Source organism: Triplophysa rosa, linkage group LG18, assembly GCF_024868665.1.
Source record: "Triplophysa rosa linkage group LG18, Trosa_1v2, whole genome shotgun sequence".
Lineage (NCBI taxonomy): Eukaryota > Metazoa > Chordata > Actinopteri > Cypriniformes > Nemacheilidae > Triplophysa > Triplophysa rosa.
The window spans coordinates 10,361,543-10,378,918 of record NC_079907.1 but is presented as its reverse complement, the minus strand read 5'-3'; the positions used below and the strand labels follow the sequence as shown (position 1 = coordinate 10,378,918).

The following is a 17,376-nucleotide window of genomic DNA, read 5'->3' as shown; positions in this document are numbered from 1 at the left end:
TCAGTCCACCTCATGTGATCAGACAGCAGTTGATGCAGCGTGGGCCCAGTCTTCGCTTGAGTGCACCTTTCTTAGGGGCCAGTATGGCTATAATGGCCTCATCAAACACAGTTTTCAAGCCTTTCTGAGTCAGCGCCGAGCATTCGACATAACAGCAGGCACCAATCTGGAAAGCCATAGAAAGGGTCTAATGAGACATAATTTCTATCCAATATCACCTCATAAGCACCATGTCACATGTATGCATTCGCCAAGTGCTTTTATCCCAAGTGACTGCACTAAGACCATACATTTTGTCAGTTTGTGTGTCTCCTGAGAACCCCTTACATTCAGGATTTGAACATTTTGAACACTTGAAGGGCTTGGCATAGTCCAGGCGAATTGCGCTTTCGTTCTGCGTTTGGGGGTGAAACGATGCTCGAAAACGTTGAGAGACTGTATAGTGTTTTTGAACAATCCAACACCCCTTTGTTTCTGGAGGCGGGGTTTACATGACGTATGCAAATAAAATGACGTGTTGTTTCCCACAGACCAGGCGGCGCTACATAACACACCCACCTATTACGTAATGGCCATGGACCAATGGTGGCTCGAGGGTGTTTACCGGCCAACACGAACTTTCCCGGAGAGTTCTGTTTGGTTTGCTGCGGCGAACTAGTGAAACGAATTGACGTTTGGACCAGATTTTGTTCGAAATGAGGTCACAGACGGTCGTTTTTCGATTTTGAATGTAGTATGCCGAGCCCTTTACTCTGCAAAGTTTCATTGTTACATTCAGGATGAGGATGCTTTCCTTGTCCCTCACCTCCTTTGCTAGCTTTTGGCCTTGTTCTGTCACAATGGGCTTTTCCTTCACATCATTCAGCTTGGCAATAGTCTTGGGATCATCCCGTAGGTCAACCTATTGCCAAGAAATGAGACAAGACATAGTTAGGCCTAAAATGACATGGAAAGCCCAAAACTTTGATTCTGAGAGAAGCGGTTAAATTAATAGTTTACCAAAAATGAACAATTCCTGTCAAGTGAGTATGATGTGTGAATTATTCAGCTTCACCTTTTGTTTAGAATCAAGATTTGAGATGTTGGTAAATAATGACAGCATTTTTATCTTTACATTTGTTGAACTACTTAACTGCGCACATGTTAAGCTTAGTAAATGAGACTCCATATGATGAGGTTTGTTTTTAGAGCAGCAAGGAAATTCAATCCAAGACCAGATGGTTGCATACGTCTACAAACTCCCCTTTCACCTAAAAAGTTTCGCTACAGTTGCCTGGGAGGGTCTTGGTCTGCACTGTTTCCAATTAAAATTCTGTCTCATCTGACTTTCTGCCAGCTACCCCAGATGTATATAGAGGCCTTCTCTATACTTCTAGTAAAACATTGCTAAAACTACCACACAGACTTCACACCTTCAACTTAACATATGGGACACAAACATATTGCATGCATTTGTAAAAAATTAGCAACTTTAAATGGATATAAATATGACCTGTATCTCTAAAACACTCAAATCTAACAAAGATGAACTCACAGATGTACGGTTGAATCACACAGTATGTTGAGGTGAAAAAACAGAGAATTACCCATTCAAATATTAGGAAACCCATTCTAACTTGATGTGATTCATATGTTGGTAGTGATTCACTTTGGCAGTGGAGCTTTATAAACACAGAGGCAAGCGTTCTCATGCTTTCACAGTTCTGCATCACTCTCTCCGGCCCCCTCTGCTATCGATCACTCTGCATTTGTATTCACCTCACTCAGGGGTCTGATTAAGACCGGAACCGTAGACACAGCTATAAACATGGCCTGACAGGGCTGGAGTTGATTACAAATTCTAATTTTTAACACACAAACACACACACGCATGTATAGCACCTGCCAACCCACACCTGTGATTCACAAGGTATTTAAGGCTATTAATAAATGAACCATTAATAAAATACTGGAAACTGCTTCTAAAACAAGATGGCTGAACATTTAAAAAAATATTTATAATGCACGCATGTTTTACATGCACAAGGAATCCACATTCACCACAAATTCATGCTATAGCCAAAGGCAGCGAGACAATGTGGTACCTTTTAAAACGCTAACTTCATGTTCCACAGTATTACTTTCCATTTAAAAAACTAGTACATAATGTGCAATGCATTATGCATATGCTGTTAAGTGTGGCAAGTGTGCATACCTGAGTGCCAATGAGCAGGTAAGGGACATTGGGTGCATACTCCTGAAGTTCAGGGACCCATTCCTCTCTTACATTCTGGAAGCTGGCCGGATTCACCACCGAGAAGCAAATGAGGAAGACATCCGTCATGGGGTAGGACAGGGGTCGTAGGCGATCATAGTCCTCCTATCAGAACACAGGACTTTGGGTAAAAACAAGTATGCAATGTCTTATTCAGGCATGTATTTTAATATTGTATTAGTAGAAACATTAAAATGTCTGACAGTAAAACACAGAGGACCCATATAGATTTAATCCTGTCACATCTTTAACAGTATATATTTGGAACATAAAGTGTCAATCCTCCCCTACAAATCTTAATTTAACAGGGTGCTTCTCACAAAATCTTGTTTTCAAGATGTCAAACATGATTTTCTTAAAAACAATCACATCAACACATTTCTTTTTACTTCATTAAAAACAATGTTTAAAAACATGTTTAAACTTTGACATTTTTTCCAAAAAAAGCCTTAAAAATTCTTATTACTGTAACCACTTAAAACTGTCAATCCCATTGCATGTTTTTCTAAAAACCTAAGCAAGTTTTTATTAATCAGTTATCAAGTATATTTTTTTATGCGGAAAACTATCTTTATCGGGAATGAGAATGAAGTTACTGGCAGATGAGTTTCTTTACATAAAATCAAACTCGGTGTAAATAACTTTTGTGTGTTTAGACACTTGACAGTCTTTTAAAAATGTTACGGAAGATGAGAACATCAGTCATGGACACTTCTTTTTTCCACTTTTCTTCATTTTTATTTTACATAAATATTCTATAAATGTTTTTTTTCTTCTTTTTTTGTCATTTGAGAACATCTAGTAGAGCATCCAATATTTTTTTCAGAATATTTTAAATGACAACATATAGTGCACTCAGATAAATCTGGACGCGTCACGGCTTACAAGCATAAATAATGAATTCCGATGTTAAAATTATGCTTTGTGCAAGGTAGAGAACACTATGTTTATTATGATCATTTTTTTGTGTCACCCAATTATATGTTTTATGATTAAAATCTTGACCCAACAACATCTGCCACTGTATTGAATCACCGGCCACAAATGTTCTGCAATAAAGCATTATCAGCCATCGCTCAGTCAGAAACCAGAAACTACACCGGCCTGAATGACAAAGCACAGATTAATATGATTTAGACGACCCAAAAATCCATATTTCATTCACAAGTGTTTTCCTATTTGCCCTCAAACATCTCGGAGGCAGCAACAGAAACCAGAGACCCTATACCAGATAAACCTGGATTTACAGGGGACATGTGCCTGATATTTTTGGGAGCTTGTTTATTTCACCGTGTGTATTTGTGTGTCTCCATGGCCTTTGTGTGTGTGTGTGTCCGGTTGGACACTGTGAACTGCATCCAGTAAACACACAGAAAAGCAAAGCAGATGCACCTGCTCATATATCAACGGGTGTGACCCAAAACAGATTGAAAAGTGATATATAATCTGTCTGTTTTAACTTGAAACTGTCAAAGCTCCAAGGCCCAATGTGCTGTTCTCTGGTAGAAATATGAACCTACGATAGTCTCAAGAATTACAGCCGTAGTTTTAAAGCACCCCAGAATAGAGAGTACACCACATCCTTTGCGTTTTCCTGTAGGGAGACAGTCAGCCTCCTGTTGTAACCCAAACCTGACAAAAAGTTGAGCAGGAGCATCGGCGGGACATTTGTGCAAGTGTATGTTTGTCCCCGAGGGCCACTTATGATATAAATACACCCTCCACAACCCATCCTCTGCCCGGTTGAAGCATTCTACAGGGGGTGAGGTGGGAGGGGGTATTATTTACAGCTGGCGAAAAACTGAACATAGAATAAGGCAACACATCACCCACTTCTCTTTTGTAACTTATGCTTCAGTCCAGAGAACACACGTTTGCATATTTATTTCACATTAGGGAGTAAATGAAATTGCAATGATACTAACTTACAATAACTAAAAAGGGTAGGTTTGCAAAAAAATATTGCAACATTTACTCGCCCTCATGTTATTCCAAACCTGTATGACTTTCTTCCAAACACAAAAAAGATATTTTGAGAAATGTCTCAGTGGTTTTGTGTCCATACAATGCATGTCAATGGGGTCTAATGCTATTTAGTTACCAACATTCCTAAAAAAGTTGTCTTTTGTGTTCCAAATAGGAAAGTCATACAGGTTTGGAATGACATAAGGGGGAGGAAATGACGGAATTTTCATTTTTGTGCAAACTGTCCTTTAAGTGGTATTAGCAACACTGTACATTTAAAGGGACAGTTCACCCAAAAAATGAAAATTATGTCATCATTTATTCAGCCTCAAGTTGTTTCAAAGCTGTATAAATGTCTTTGTTTCGCTGAACACGAAACAAGATATTTAGAAGAATGCATGTAACCGAACAGTTCTGGAGGCACAACTGACTTTCATAGGAAACAAAACTACTATGGTATTCAATGGTGCCCAAGAACGGTTTGGTCTCCTACATTATTCTAAATATCTTCTTTTGTGTTGAAGAGAACAATAAAATGTATACAGGTTTGAAACAACTTGAAGCTGAGTAAATGGTGACAGAACATTAAAGGGATACTTCACCCAAAAATGAAATTTCTGTCATTTACTCAACCTCCAGTTGTTCCAAACCTGTATACATTTCTTTGTTCTGCTGAACACAAAGAAAGATATTTGGAAGAATGTCAGTAACCAAACAGATCTGATCCCCCATTTACTGCCATAGTAGGGAAAATAAATACTATGGGAGTCAATGGGGGATGAGATCTGTTTGGTTTCTGACATTCTACCAAATATATTTCTTTGTGTTTAGCAGAACAAAGAAATGTATATAGGTTTGGAACAATTTTTGGGTGAACCGTCCCTTTAAATGCTGTTGTTCATTACTAGTTTGACCATTTTACTGTTTATCCTATGAATTTATCTGTTCATTTATTTTTCAATTTATACATTTTCCCAAAATGATATTTGAAGTTGCTTATTTAACAAAGATTCTCCCACATGAATATATCTTAAGATATACTTAATATATTTATCATAGTTCATTGTTACTCGTTGTTAATCAACCCTTTCATAAAAAGGTTCAAATACATTTCGCTTGTGGATAAATATGAAAACAAGTTGATTAAAAACGTTATTATATTAATGCCTGTTCCCTCGGAAAAGACTGTGACGGCTTATCACGACCCAGAGCTTGTTAACAATGAAATATGTGACATTTCTGTGGAAAGCGTGTGTGCGTGAGGTCTGCTCCGTGGAGCACTGAGGGAAATGGGTTGGAAAAAAGCAGTCTAATGCAGGGAACCTGGAAACACCCTTCACAGCTGCCTGCTGGAATCATTACCATAAAGCTCACCCTCCAGCTGATACCACCAACATCAGCCCTCACACAACACACGCATAGGCTCTGAATAGATGCATTTCTCCTGGAGTATGAAGACTGTGACAATACAGTCAATTGTATACGGTCTCTCTCCACACATGGTACTGTGCAATCTGACTCCTGATTCTTCTCTCTCTCTTTTACAAAAGAAAATGTCTGAGAGTGGGACTGCCATGTGTTATCTGTACACAGACTCCTTCAAATAATTGTTCTTCCGACCTATTGCATGTTTAAAATGCATTTGTGTTTAAGCTGTGGCATACAGGTACTAGGAAGATGAGAGTTCGATCCCTGTCACACCAATCAAGCATTTCTTGTTTTTCTCTGTATGGTTCTCTAGGCCAGTGGTTCACAATCCTGGAACATCAATTATTTTTATTTTACAATTCTAGATTTCATAAAATGCCACAAAATCTTTGGCACCCCTGGATCCGTCTTGGGGTCCCCCAGGGGGCCACGGCCCCCAGTTTGAGAACCACTGCTCTAGGCTAGATAAAAAAATATGTGTTTAAATTCAATCCTTTTGTGCACATCCTATTTATTATTAAATTGTAGTGTTTTACATAAACATTACATCAGCCATCGGCTACACGGCTGCTTAGACATTGACGATCACTAATGTTGTATATGTTATTCTAGCATCAAGTTGACAGTTGGGCTGCTAATACACCACAATTTCCAATATTGGATTAAAGCATATACAGTATATACAAATAATCTATCCATTTATCTACACCCACACACATCTGCAAATGCCAATCTTGGCCCCTCTTTCGTTCCTCACCTTACAGATAAGATTCTAATCTGCCTAATCTAATTCTAATACTCCTTTAAGATTCCCACAATGAGAGAGAGAGAGAGAGAGAGAGAGAGAGAGAGAGAGTTTTTACACAGCTCTTCCCATAAAACATTTATCTCCCGAGTCTCTCTGATCTCCCTTTTACTGCATTTATTCATGTCTACTCCTAATTCCATCACATTTAAACTCTTCGACTATGACAATACATTTCTGTCAATTCTCAGAATATTGAAGTGTGTGTTATGTTTATCTATGTACTTCTGTGGATTTGCTGTGGTGAAATAAGTGGGTCACTCTGCAGTTGATACTCGTTTTGCTGTTAGCACCTCATTCCTTACATAACTGAGCAAGAATATGCTAAAAGTACCCACAAGCTCCACTTATACAAGTTAGAGAGGAATATAATGTATGAAATGTAATGTAATGTAAGAACTGAGGATTTTCTATGGATGTTTTAACATTCGGGATGGGATGCAGGGAGGGAGGAATTGAGGAGGGGTGGGAGATAAAGAGAGGGAAGGGGAAACATTCCTGTGCCGTTCTCCAAGGATTATAATTCATGGCTGTGTTTACTCAAACGATGCAGATTAACTGAAGCTTGCTTTGCGCTATAGCGAGTAAACACGCAAGCAGGTAGATCACTCAGCCCAGATAAACCTCACTCATGTCTGTTCCCTCTACTCTTCCTCCGGAGGTTGAGTCAGATTCTGCACAGATGCTCCCATACTCCTTTTTAACCACCAATTAAAACAAACCACCTGATAAGTGACATGTGTTTACATGTGGTCCAACATATGTTTACATGTGGTCCAAAACACGGCAGTGCCTCTCTTGGTGTTGCTCCAAATTCAAGGCTCTGGTGCTGGTGTACCCAACATCCTCTGGAAAATCACACTAGTTCAGCACACTTCTACAGGTTTAGGTTTTTTTAATGCTCTTTTGTACTCTGAAAATGTTATATTTTGACATTCTGACATTTTTGATAGACTGCTTTTGTTTTTTTGTAGTGCTGGGCAGCGATTAGAATTTTTAATCGCATGACTTTTCTGTGATTAATCGCGATTAATCGCATTTTTAAGCGTAAAATTCAATAATGAATTTACAATTAGTGTATTGTGCACTTTTCATTTAAAAGTACTGCTATACGAACAAAAGTGCAATAAGATTTGGTTTGCAAACACTTCAAACAAATACTGTGCTTTTTTACAACAGTATTTCCTTTACATACTTTACACGGTTGGAGATACTGAAATAAAATGTTTTGGCGACGTAATTATGATTATTGTATCATTTTAATCCAATTGAAAACCATTAAATGGTCACATGTAATTTTAAATTAGGCTTACATTTATTGATTTAACAAATATAACATTTTTGACTTTACTAATCTTTTTATTTTCCTAATTTAGTGGAAATATGTTGTTGTGCTGGGGAAAGAAAATGGGATGGGGTGTGAGGGTGTCCATGAAGATGGTGTGAGATATGATGGGGTCCAGTACTCAAAAAAGGTTGAGAACCACTGTTATAGGCCAACCCCAAATGCTCTCATTGGACACGTGGTGACGCCATAACCCAGCCAGTACTGATAAACAACCCACCTCTTATGTGACCCATGGTTTGTCTGTACGTTTCAGAGCCAGTGAGCAACGGACTTAAAATAAAATAATACTTAAAAAACGGTGTTAATGCACGATAAAATAATTGTCACCGTTAATTAATTAACTTTCCCACCCCTAGTTTTTTTATTTGCATCGTTTTGAATTTATTTGCTAAATTATTGATCATAAACACGACTGCTAATATACTTAAATTTACATACTGAAGTATCCCCAGTGGCCTGAGATTGGTGCACTGTGTATGCCCCGCCCCAACTTACAGTATAAAACATACAGTAGTGGTAAAATGGAAGTCAGGAGGGGCATATTTGTAGAATATTTCACTTTAATGCCCCTGCAAGTACAATGTATATGGTGCAAAATGGACAACTGGACACTTTAAATGTATTAATTGGACAAAATTATTTGGCAAAAAAGGCAAACTACAACATTTAATTTTAATATAGAAAAAACTGCACAGAAAACAAAAAGCTCACTGAGAATAAAGCATAAACTGACCGCAATTTGATCTGTCATTAGCATTTGGTCCTCTCTTGTGGCAACATTGTATCATTCTCCTGGACAATGTCTTTATAAACTGTGCACATGTGCATGTGTGTAATTTTTTTAAGACTTAAAATTTTCTTAAAGTTGAGCTTCAGTTCATACTCCAAACACACTAATGCAACACACAAGACATTTTTAATGCATTGTTAATCAAACAGAGCGGAAATGTCAATTGTCCAAAGTTGGACATCACTGTTGGCCACTACTATACATGCATGTTAGTGTATGCAGGGGTTCAAACTCAACATTCTTCTTTCAAGCCAGAAATAGAAATTCCTCCAGGGAAGAATTCAAAGCTGTTTTGAATAAAAGAAACAAAAGATCTGAGAGCTTTTAAAATATTCATCTTATGATTCCACCATGACCAAATCCCTTCTGGTTATTTGGTTTGTCATGAGGTAGCTTCAAGCCCATGGCAACAGAAAAATGTCTTACAGGGAGGGGGTGGGAGTCTCCTGGATTTAAAGAGAAAACCAAATTACAGCTGTTGTTCACATCTGGGGCCCTAGTTCCCTATTTGAAGCTGTAAGAGGAGCATGTCAGCTCAATGCACACTTAAACCATCACATCTGTGGAAGCAGGTGAAAGGTTAGGATTAGATGGTAGAGATGTAGCTGGGAGACAGATGCCAACATCTGAAAACTGCCCTCTTTCTCTGTGACACTGCCTCTCTCTGACACTAGCCAGCTTCCTTTCTGACTGCTGGGGATATTAGCGTATCACGACCAATCAGACAGAGAGCCTGTGATGTCATTCAACTGACATGCATCTGCTTATGAGCCAAGCGACGCTCTTTCACTTGGCAAGCACAGACTATGCACAGAAACGATGTTTAACAGGCTAAAATAAACTGTACATCTGCTTTATCTTCCAATATTGATATCAATAGTGCATTACATGAAGCGCCACAGACAACTTTATAGGTCTTTAAAACAAACTTTTTTTTAAAGGGGTCATATGACAGGGCTAAAACTAATATTATCGTTTGTTTTTGATGTAATGCTATGTGTATACACGATTTAAGGTTCAAAACGCTGTATTTTCCACATACCGTGCATGTTTGTATCTGCTCTTTGCCCCGCCTCTCTGAAACGTGCTGATTTTTTACAAAGCTCATCGCTCTGAAAAGCGAGGTGTGCTATGATTGGCCAGTTAACCAGTGCGTAGTGATTGGTCGAATACTGCAAGCGTTTCATGGAAATGTAAGGCCTCTTACCATATTCGGAACATCATGTTCCCATGCAATTGTACTGACAGGTGATAAAATGTCATCGGTACTTCCTTATATCAATTCGAGCCTGAATCTGATACGGAAAATGAAGATGATCAAGCAGATACATCAACTTTGCCAGCGCAACTTGAGCAGGATGTAAAGGATTGGTAAGGTTTTATTAAAAAAATATGATGTTAAATAGTTAAAAACTATAGCTAACTGTTTTACCTTTTATATACAGTACGACGTTATAAAGACTATAAACAAACACTCATATACATCATACAGAGTTTGTGTGAGATAGAAACAAGCTCGCATTACAGCAGGGAATGGTATAAATAACGTGAGCGCTTTGGACCTTCTTGATCAACCAGTGTTACGCCACGTCTCGTCGCGACTCAACAAAGACAATAAACCCCAAATAAATACTAAATATAAAAAGACATTATAAACACGACATTTTGTTGCCTTTAGTGGGAACATTATTACTGATTATTAGGACTTATGTTGTCTTTTTTCACGTTGCGCGCGTGTCTGCATTTGCAGATCACAAACACACGACAAACTCAACTCGCGTTAGTCCGTAACAAAGTCTTTTACAATAAAAATATACTTACAGGTTGCGAATCTGAAGCGCCTGAAGTTTTGAAGTTTTAATGGTTGGAATGGCCCCACTTTTTAACCAAAGCTTTCGTGCACTGCCGGCCTTGATCTCTCCCAGGTTCGTATAGCAGTCTTCGGTGAAATGCGCTGCACAAACTTGAACATTCGGATTGTACTTTTCTGGAACAGTGTTGTAAATAAAATGTAACCATTCGTTTTTAGTTGTCTCATCTTTTGGCATGGCAAACAAAGAGTCTTTCTTTTCGCAACGAAACACACAGCGTCTCCGCGACATGGCTGCGGCGGTGACGATACAATGAGATTTACAAGTACGCCCACCTCACTTGCGTTTAGATTTGTCAAAAATAAGTCAAATCATGTTACGAAGTGACGTACATTCGTCGGGGTGTGGTTACATGAGGCGTTTCAGGCAGGTCTGGGTTCGCATTTGCTTTTAGATAGAATGCATCTTTTGTTCCGACACTTTAATTTTAGCATTTTACGTGTCTAATACATGCATGGGCAACTTATAACACACCAAAGACACAGAAAAACAAGTATTTCCGCCATATGACCCCTTTAAAGAGATTTGAAATCAGTTGGCTATGGAGAAGACACTCATTAAACAACGTGTCGTAGATTTTGCTCATATTAAACTATGTAAAAGCTCCCATCCAGACGTCGTCTCTTTCAGGGAAGACCTTGCATTTTCCAACATGACAATGCCAGACCACATACTGCATCAATTACAACATCATGGCTGCGTAGAAGAAGGATCCGGGTACTGAAATGGCCAGCCTGCAGTCCAGATCTTTCACCCATAGAAAACATTTGGCGCATCATAAAGAGGAAGATGCGACAAAGAAGACCTAAGACAGTCGAGCAACTAGAAGCCTGTATTAGACAAGAAGAATGGGACAACATTCCTATTCCTAAACTTGAGCAACTTGTCTCCTCAGTCCCCAGACGTTTGCAGACTGTTATAAAAAGAAGAGGGGATGCCACACAGTGGTAAACATGGCCTTGTCCCAACTTTTTTGAGATGTGTTGATGCCATGAAATTTAAAATCAACTTATTTTTCCCTTAAAATGATTCATTCTCTCAGTTTAAACATTTGATATGTCATCTATGTTGTATTCTGAATAAAATATTGAAATTTGAAACTTCCACATCATTGCATTCTGTTTTTATTCACAATTTGTACAGTGTCCCAACTTTTTTGGAATCGGGTTTGTAAAAAACACCCAGTGAAAATATAACATTAATATTAAAATATAAATTATTTTAGTGGTCTGTTTTTTTGTGATTGACCGTGTACCTTCAAATAAACCATATATCAATTATTCCTTAAAAAAGTTGTTTAAAATAAAAACTTTTATTATTAAAAACATGATGTGAGCTTAAAGGGAACAGGGGTGTGCTTAAAGGGTACATAAATAAAAAGCACAGCCAGACTTTTAGTGTTTAATGATGTTTATTTTAATTCAAATGCTTTCGTCATTTAAAATAAAGTTACATTTTATTGTATGAGAGATTAATATTTTATTTGAACAGAACTTTTTGCACTAAAATCAAAATCCTGTGCACTAAAAATGTCTCAATGTAGATTTTGGTGAGGTTAATAGCTACGTTTACTCTACTTTTATTATTTGAGTTGCCCATAAAGTGCCTTTGTGTCAGAGGGTTCAGTGAGCTGGTAAGTGCAATGCAATGTGGATGAGATGACTGTTAAAGGTAAACCAGTAAAGCTTTGTTAAACTCCCTCTGGGGTGGCTGCATGCCGCATATTCTTTAAAGCCAAATGCAATCTGCTTATATCTGTTTTGCATTATATTTATTTATTTATCAAATGCTTTTATCCAGCTTACAGATGTAGAAAACATAAGGGATTCATCCCAATGAGACAATAACATTAGAAATGCTGAAACAAAAAAATCCTGAACAGGGAGTAGCTGGGTGAAAAATAGTTAAATAAAAAACTGCATCAGAGACTTTTAATGTAACTGTTAACTTTTCTAGTTTATGTGTGTACTGTAAAATATTATTTTCAGAGCATGTATAAAAAGAATCCATGATCATTACAAAAGACAAACACATCTGTATAACATCAGCTCTTAATTTTACCCAAGCTTTCCTTCCCGTTCCTGGGCTAAATGAACCCTCTTGATCAACTGATCAGTTGTGGTTTCTGTATGATCCTAACTGATGCCAGGTGTGGAGAAAGTGTGCATATGGGGAGGGTTTTCTATGTTTGAACTTCTTGGAAACTTAAACCCCACCACTCGGCCCTTCACAACACTTCTACACATCTGGCCCATCACTTGCATTCCCCTTTTTTTATTTATTTTTAAACGGGGGAAATTTTTAGATGGTCCCCAACGGAAAAAGCAGCTGTGTAAGATGCAATACTTCATTATGGTCAAGGACTGTATGCATCAAATTGGATGCGTTTGATTTGACAATAGTTTGGGTGCATTTATGTGCTAAAAAACTTTAACCTGCTTCACGGTCAAAATCATCATGCAAATGTACAAATGCATGTCTTTTCCTACTATGGTAGTCAATGGTGGCCAAGAACTGTTTGGTTACAAGCATTCTTCCAAATATCTTTCTCTGTCTTCTTCAGAACAAATATATTTATGAAGATTTGGAACAACTTGAAGGTGAGCAAATGATAATAGAATTTTCATTATTGGGTGAACTGTTCCTTTAATAAATACTCATGTAACGTGTAAGTGTATTTCAGAGGTTTTGCCTTTGGGTCAAGCATTTTATTTATGAACGGCAGCAACTCGAGAAACTTGGTTAATACAAAATAAAATGAGCAGTAAATATGTGATACTGTTTTTGCGTTTTCAGCTTCACATGTTTATATCTGTGCCCTGAGAGACTTCAGTGTGGAGGTACCTGTTGAGTTTGGCAGGGACTGGGCGACTCTATTCACGCATAAACGCAGATGTAAGGTAACGAAATACGTCAACGGAAAACATCTCAAAAAAAGTCCACTCATGGCTAATAAAAAGACCCAGGTCAGAAAGACAAAATGGCTTCACCCTACCTGACCCGCAGTGTCATACAGCCCCAGCAGGTATTGTTTCCCCCCAACCGTCACACTCACTGAAAACAAAACAGCAAACTATTATTTCATGTAACGTATTTTGGATTCAAATTATTATATTATCACACGCATTTGCAATGCTTTTATTTACAATGGTAATAACTGTGCGGAAAAAGGGATGCTACACCAGTTGCGTCTTCAACCCACAGGTGGTTTCGATCATAGAAACACAATGAAAGTCACTCCATAACCACTCTTTAAATATCACCGACTGAACTTAAAATACATTTTCGTATCAACACGTTGGAATTTGTATTAACGCCAATAACGTCGCAGTATTATGCGGATGGATTTACCTGCATAATGATCAAACACGGTAGGCACATATTCCTCTGGAAAGGCGTCGTTGGCATAGCTCATCAACAGACAAGTTTTTCCAACGGCGCCGTCGCCGACGACCACGCATTTCAACATGATGCTGCCGGTACCGTTTGCCATGCCCATAAAACACATGAATTCATCATCATCATCATCATCATCATCAGCTACCCTGCTTTATTACTGATAAGGCGTCATCACCACCAGCAGCAGCGCCTAGCTCGGTCTGAAACGCGTAAAGAGCTGAAATGCCATTTCCTCCACCCCGCTTCCCAAATTTGGCATGACTGAGGTTTTTCAATACTGGCACACTCCGGGCGCGTGGCGCTACCACGCGATTAACTTCGCGTTGTCAAGACATCCAGATGAAAGCGACATATCCCCTATGCCGAGGCGCGTGCACAACACTGTGCGACCCCTCTGCTGTCCCACTTTCCCTACTTTCCAACCCTGGTATCACCTCCTATATGACTCTATAGCCCAACACGGATTGACTTGCGACATAGGCGGGGTAACAACTCTGGATCAAGGGACCAAGTATAAAGCTTACTGTCGTTTCGTGTCATTATCAAGTCAGGCTTTAAGCTGTACGTCTTTTCTGTGAATTTGAGAGGACAGTTAGTTTAAATTAGATTTAGATCAGAGAAAGAACGCGTAAAAGAAATCGCCAATAAAAGAGGTATAATTGCCTGGTTGTTCTAGTGACATCACAGGTGGTTTGCTGCATTATGTTTCTAACCATTAAATTATTACAAATTGTTTTTACTATGTAACTTGTTGTGCTTGTTAGTTATATTATGTAGCAGGTGATCTTTCTATTAATGTTTGTTGTGTTACAAGGAGTCGTCTATTTGACATTACGTTTTACGTTTTTGCACTTTCTAGAGGATCCCTAACACCCGATCGCAGTCCAATCAGCTGGAAGCGGGCAGGCTGGTCAAGGATGCGCTGCTGTATCACTTTTGACAGCTACTGCAGGAGTCATGTGACCAAACAATTACCTCATACCTTGTGAGCGTGTGTGTCTGTGTGCGTGTATTTGTGTGGGCGCGCACGTGTGCGCGCACCCATATAACGGTGTGATGCAGGCGCACCCATTCGGTTTGACATCACTGTGTCTGGGCAGAAGATCTTCTTAGAACAACTGCAATAGCTACTTGGTATTCATACATCTGGAAGTATAATGGCGAAAAACGTATCAAATATTTATTTTTGCCTTTTAGAACGTGTTACTGGGTTACTGTGTGACATTTTACTTTACTAATATAAAAGGTTTGGTATATTTTAATATTTCCTATAAATGACTGCACATGCACAAAGCAGCAATTACTGTGACTCTTCTTGTGGGGTTACAGAATAACTACCACTGTGGATTTTAATAAATGTTGCTACACTCTGTTGCTAGTGCCATGTCATAAATGTCACGTAAATCAGATTTAAACTGTGAAATAAGGCTATGCTATTAATAGCTTGTTTGGGATATCCCAAAAACAAGAAGCTGTGTGACAAATATGGAGTGTTGAAATAAGAATAGTTATAATAAAATAATAATGTGCAGATAAAATAATCTGCTTCTTAAATTCATGCGCATTGTTGCTTTAAACGATACTAAAATGTAAACTGGAAAATTATTGTGAAAGCAGAACTAGAAAGGAGAGAAACAGAAAAGACAGCAAGACAGAAAAGTTGTAGTATGTCTCTATCTAGTGGAATTTTTATGTATTTCAGTTTCACGACACCTTGATTACGGTGTATTATTTATTACCTCACTGTGGGTGAGTTTTGCAGGGGGCCGTAACAGGTAGGCTATAAGATTTTATAAGATTTTTTTTACACATTTGATCTTATATATAAAAAGTGTGCAGAGTTGCTTTAAAATATATTTGTAAAAAGAATGTTTACATCGTATTTCCTTTATCAGAAGAAATTTATTTATTGGTATTTCACGAACATGAATGAAGACTTTCTGTTCATAAATGCTGATAATTTTGTCCAATCAGAGAATTTGAAAGTATGAAAATATTAGGGTTGTTTATTTTTAAATTATATAATAATTGTAATAAATATATATATATATTATATTAATATTAAATTAATAATGTTATAGTTCCGAGTTATAAAACTGTAATTTACACTTCGATATTTAGGTGTGCATTGCTTTTTTTTATTCGAATGTGAGAAAAAGGCTGCAGAAAAAGGACTTTGAACGATCAGCAGATGTTATACCACATACATACCTATTTATACATATATATCTAAAGTGTTTAAAACGTAATTTATCATCAGATCAATATATATTTTTAAATTTAAATAAACGTGCACTGAATGCACCAACTTCTGGTTCCAGCAGCAGCCAATAGATGGCGCTAACGTATTATTGCAATAACACCGAGGCCGAACTAGATGATGATTCCGTCAGTGAGTCAGATGACAGAAACATGAGCGATGCTTCGTTAAAACACAGAAAATATTCCATACAGTTGAAGCACTTTAATAATTCGTACTCACTACGAACAATTCAATCCCTCAAAGTCTTTAATTATGAATCGTAGCATTAACTAACCAATGACACCAATTAAGGGAGTGTGATCAAATATAGACTAGCCTATTAAGTTTAAAAACGAGATGATTCCACGGTGACTCAATAGAAATGAAAGGCAAAGAAAGTGGAGCAAAGCAGTGCAAGGCTTACACAAATAGGTGCAGTGAGTATTAGGAATGAATAATATATAGCTCTCTGAAACATTGCCTTTCCTGCACTGTGGATTGTAATTGGTTGCCTGCAGGCTAGTAGTGTCAGGCTCAACTAATCTTCATCTTCATCTACTCGGTCTATGCGTTTGCCATATTCGCATAAGTTTGTTGTGTTTCTATCCCTCATATCCAATGCAAAGAGCTATCTTTTTTTCTGACACTTGTTGAAGGGATATCAGAGCACAAAGACCGACAAGAGGAGGGAGGGACACTAATGCTTGCATGGTTTGTCTAAGTGACACTTACCCTTTAAACAAAAGATCTGTTGCAGACATGCAATTCTATTTTTCAGTCTTATTGATATTAATGAGAATAAGATATACTGTAAGGGAAAAACACATTCTGGGCAGAAAATGGTCATTGCTATCCTGCAGCTCAGCTGGTAAAGCCTGGGTGCAATGCCGAATCTCACGGTCGTGAGATTGCTTTCCAGAAATCCACCTGTCAAATGCATAAATGCAAATCATTAGAGATGACTCTATTTGTGTCGCATGAAGGTTTGCCAATACCCTCATTGCTCTCTAAATGCATATATGTGAATTGAATTATTTATGCTCAAATCTGCATTTATAACCAATGAGCATTTTGGCAAACCACTTGGTGAAGTTCCCCTACAGTTTTGCAAATGAGAAAGAAACAAGAGCCATTTTAATATTAGAGCAGCACGACACACTTGACAGATCTTATGAAGAAACGGGCATGAATTTTTAATTTCGCTCTGAAATATGAAGTTATATTTTATTGAGGGCATTAAGTTTAGCCTCAGACTTGTTCACATCCAGGGTGCA

At 38.0% G+C, this 17,376-nt stretch overlaps 1 protein-coding gene across 1 annotated transcript; it reads right to left on the bottom strand.

Moving 5' to 3' along the window:
• Positions 1–10: 10 nt before the first annotated feature.
• Positions 11–14,328, bottom strand: rhoq (ras homolog family member Q). The gene is made up of 5 exons (XM_057357920.1): positions 13,813–14,328; positions 13,457–13,515; positions 2,195–2,359; positions 806–901; positions 11–166 (listed from the first exon to the last, which is right to left on the bottom strand). The coding sequence occupies exons 1-5, from the start codon at positions 13,967–13,969 to the stop codon at positions 11–13; spliced, it is 633 nt and encodes a 210-aa protein (XP_057213903.1). The 5' UTR covers positions 13,970–14,328.
• Between the last annotated feature and the right edge of the window lie 3,048 nt (positions 14,329–17,376).

Bases quoted from the DNA above. Each gene is read 5' to 3' on its own strand.
- rhoq (XM_057357920.1), bottom strand. From the start codon at position 13,969: ATGTGTTTTATGGGCATGGCAAACGGTACCGGCAGCATCATGTTGAAA. The intron at 902-2,194 runs GTATGCACACTT...TCTTGGCAATAG, and splicing joins ACCTGCTCATTGGCACTCAG to GTTGACCTACGGGATGATCC. The intron at 167-805 runs GTGAGGGACAAG...ATGGCTTTCCAG, and splicing joins GCCAAAAGCTAGCAAAGGAG to ATTGGTGCCTGCTGTTATGT.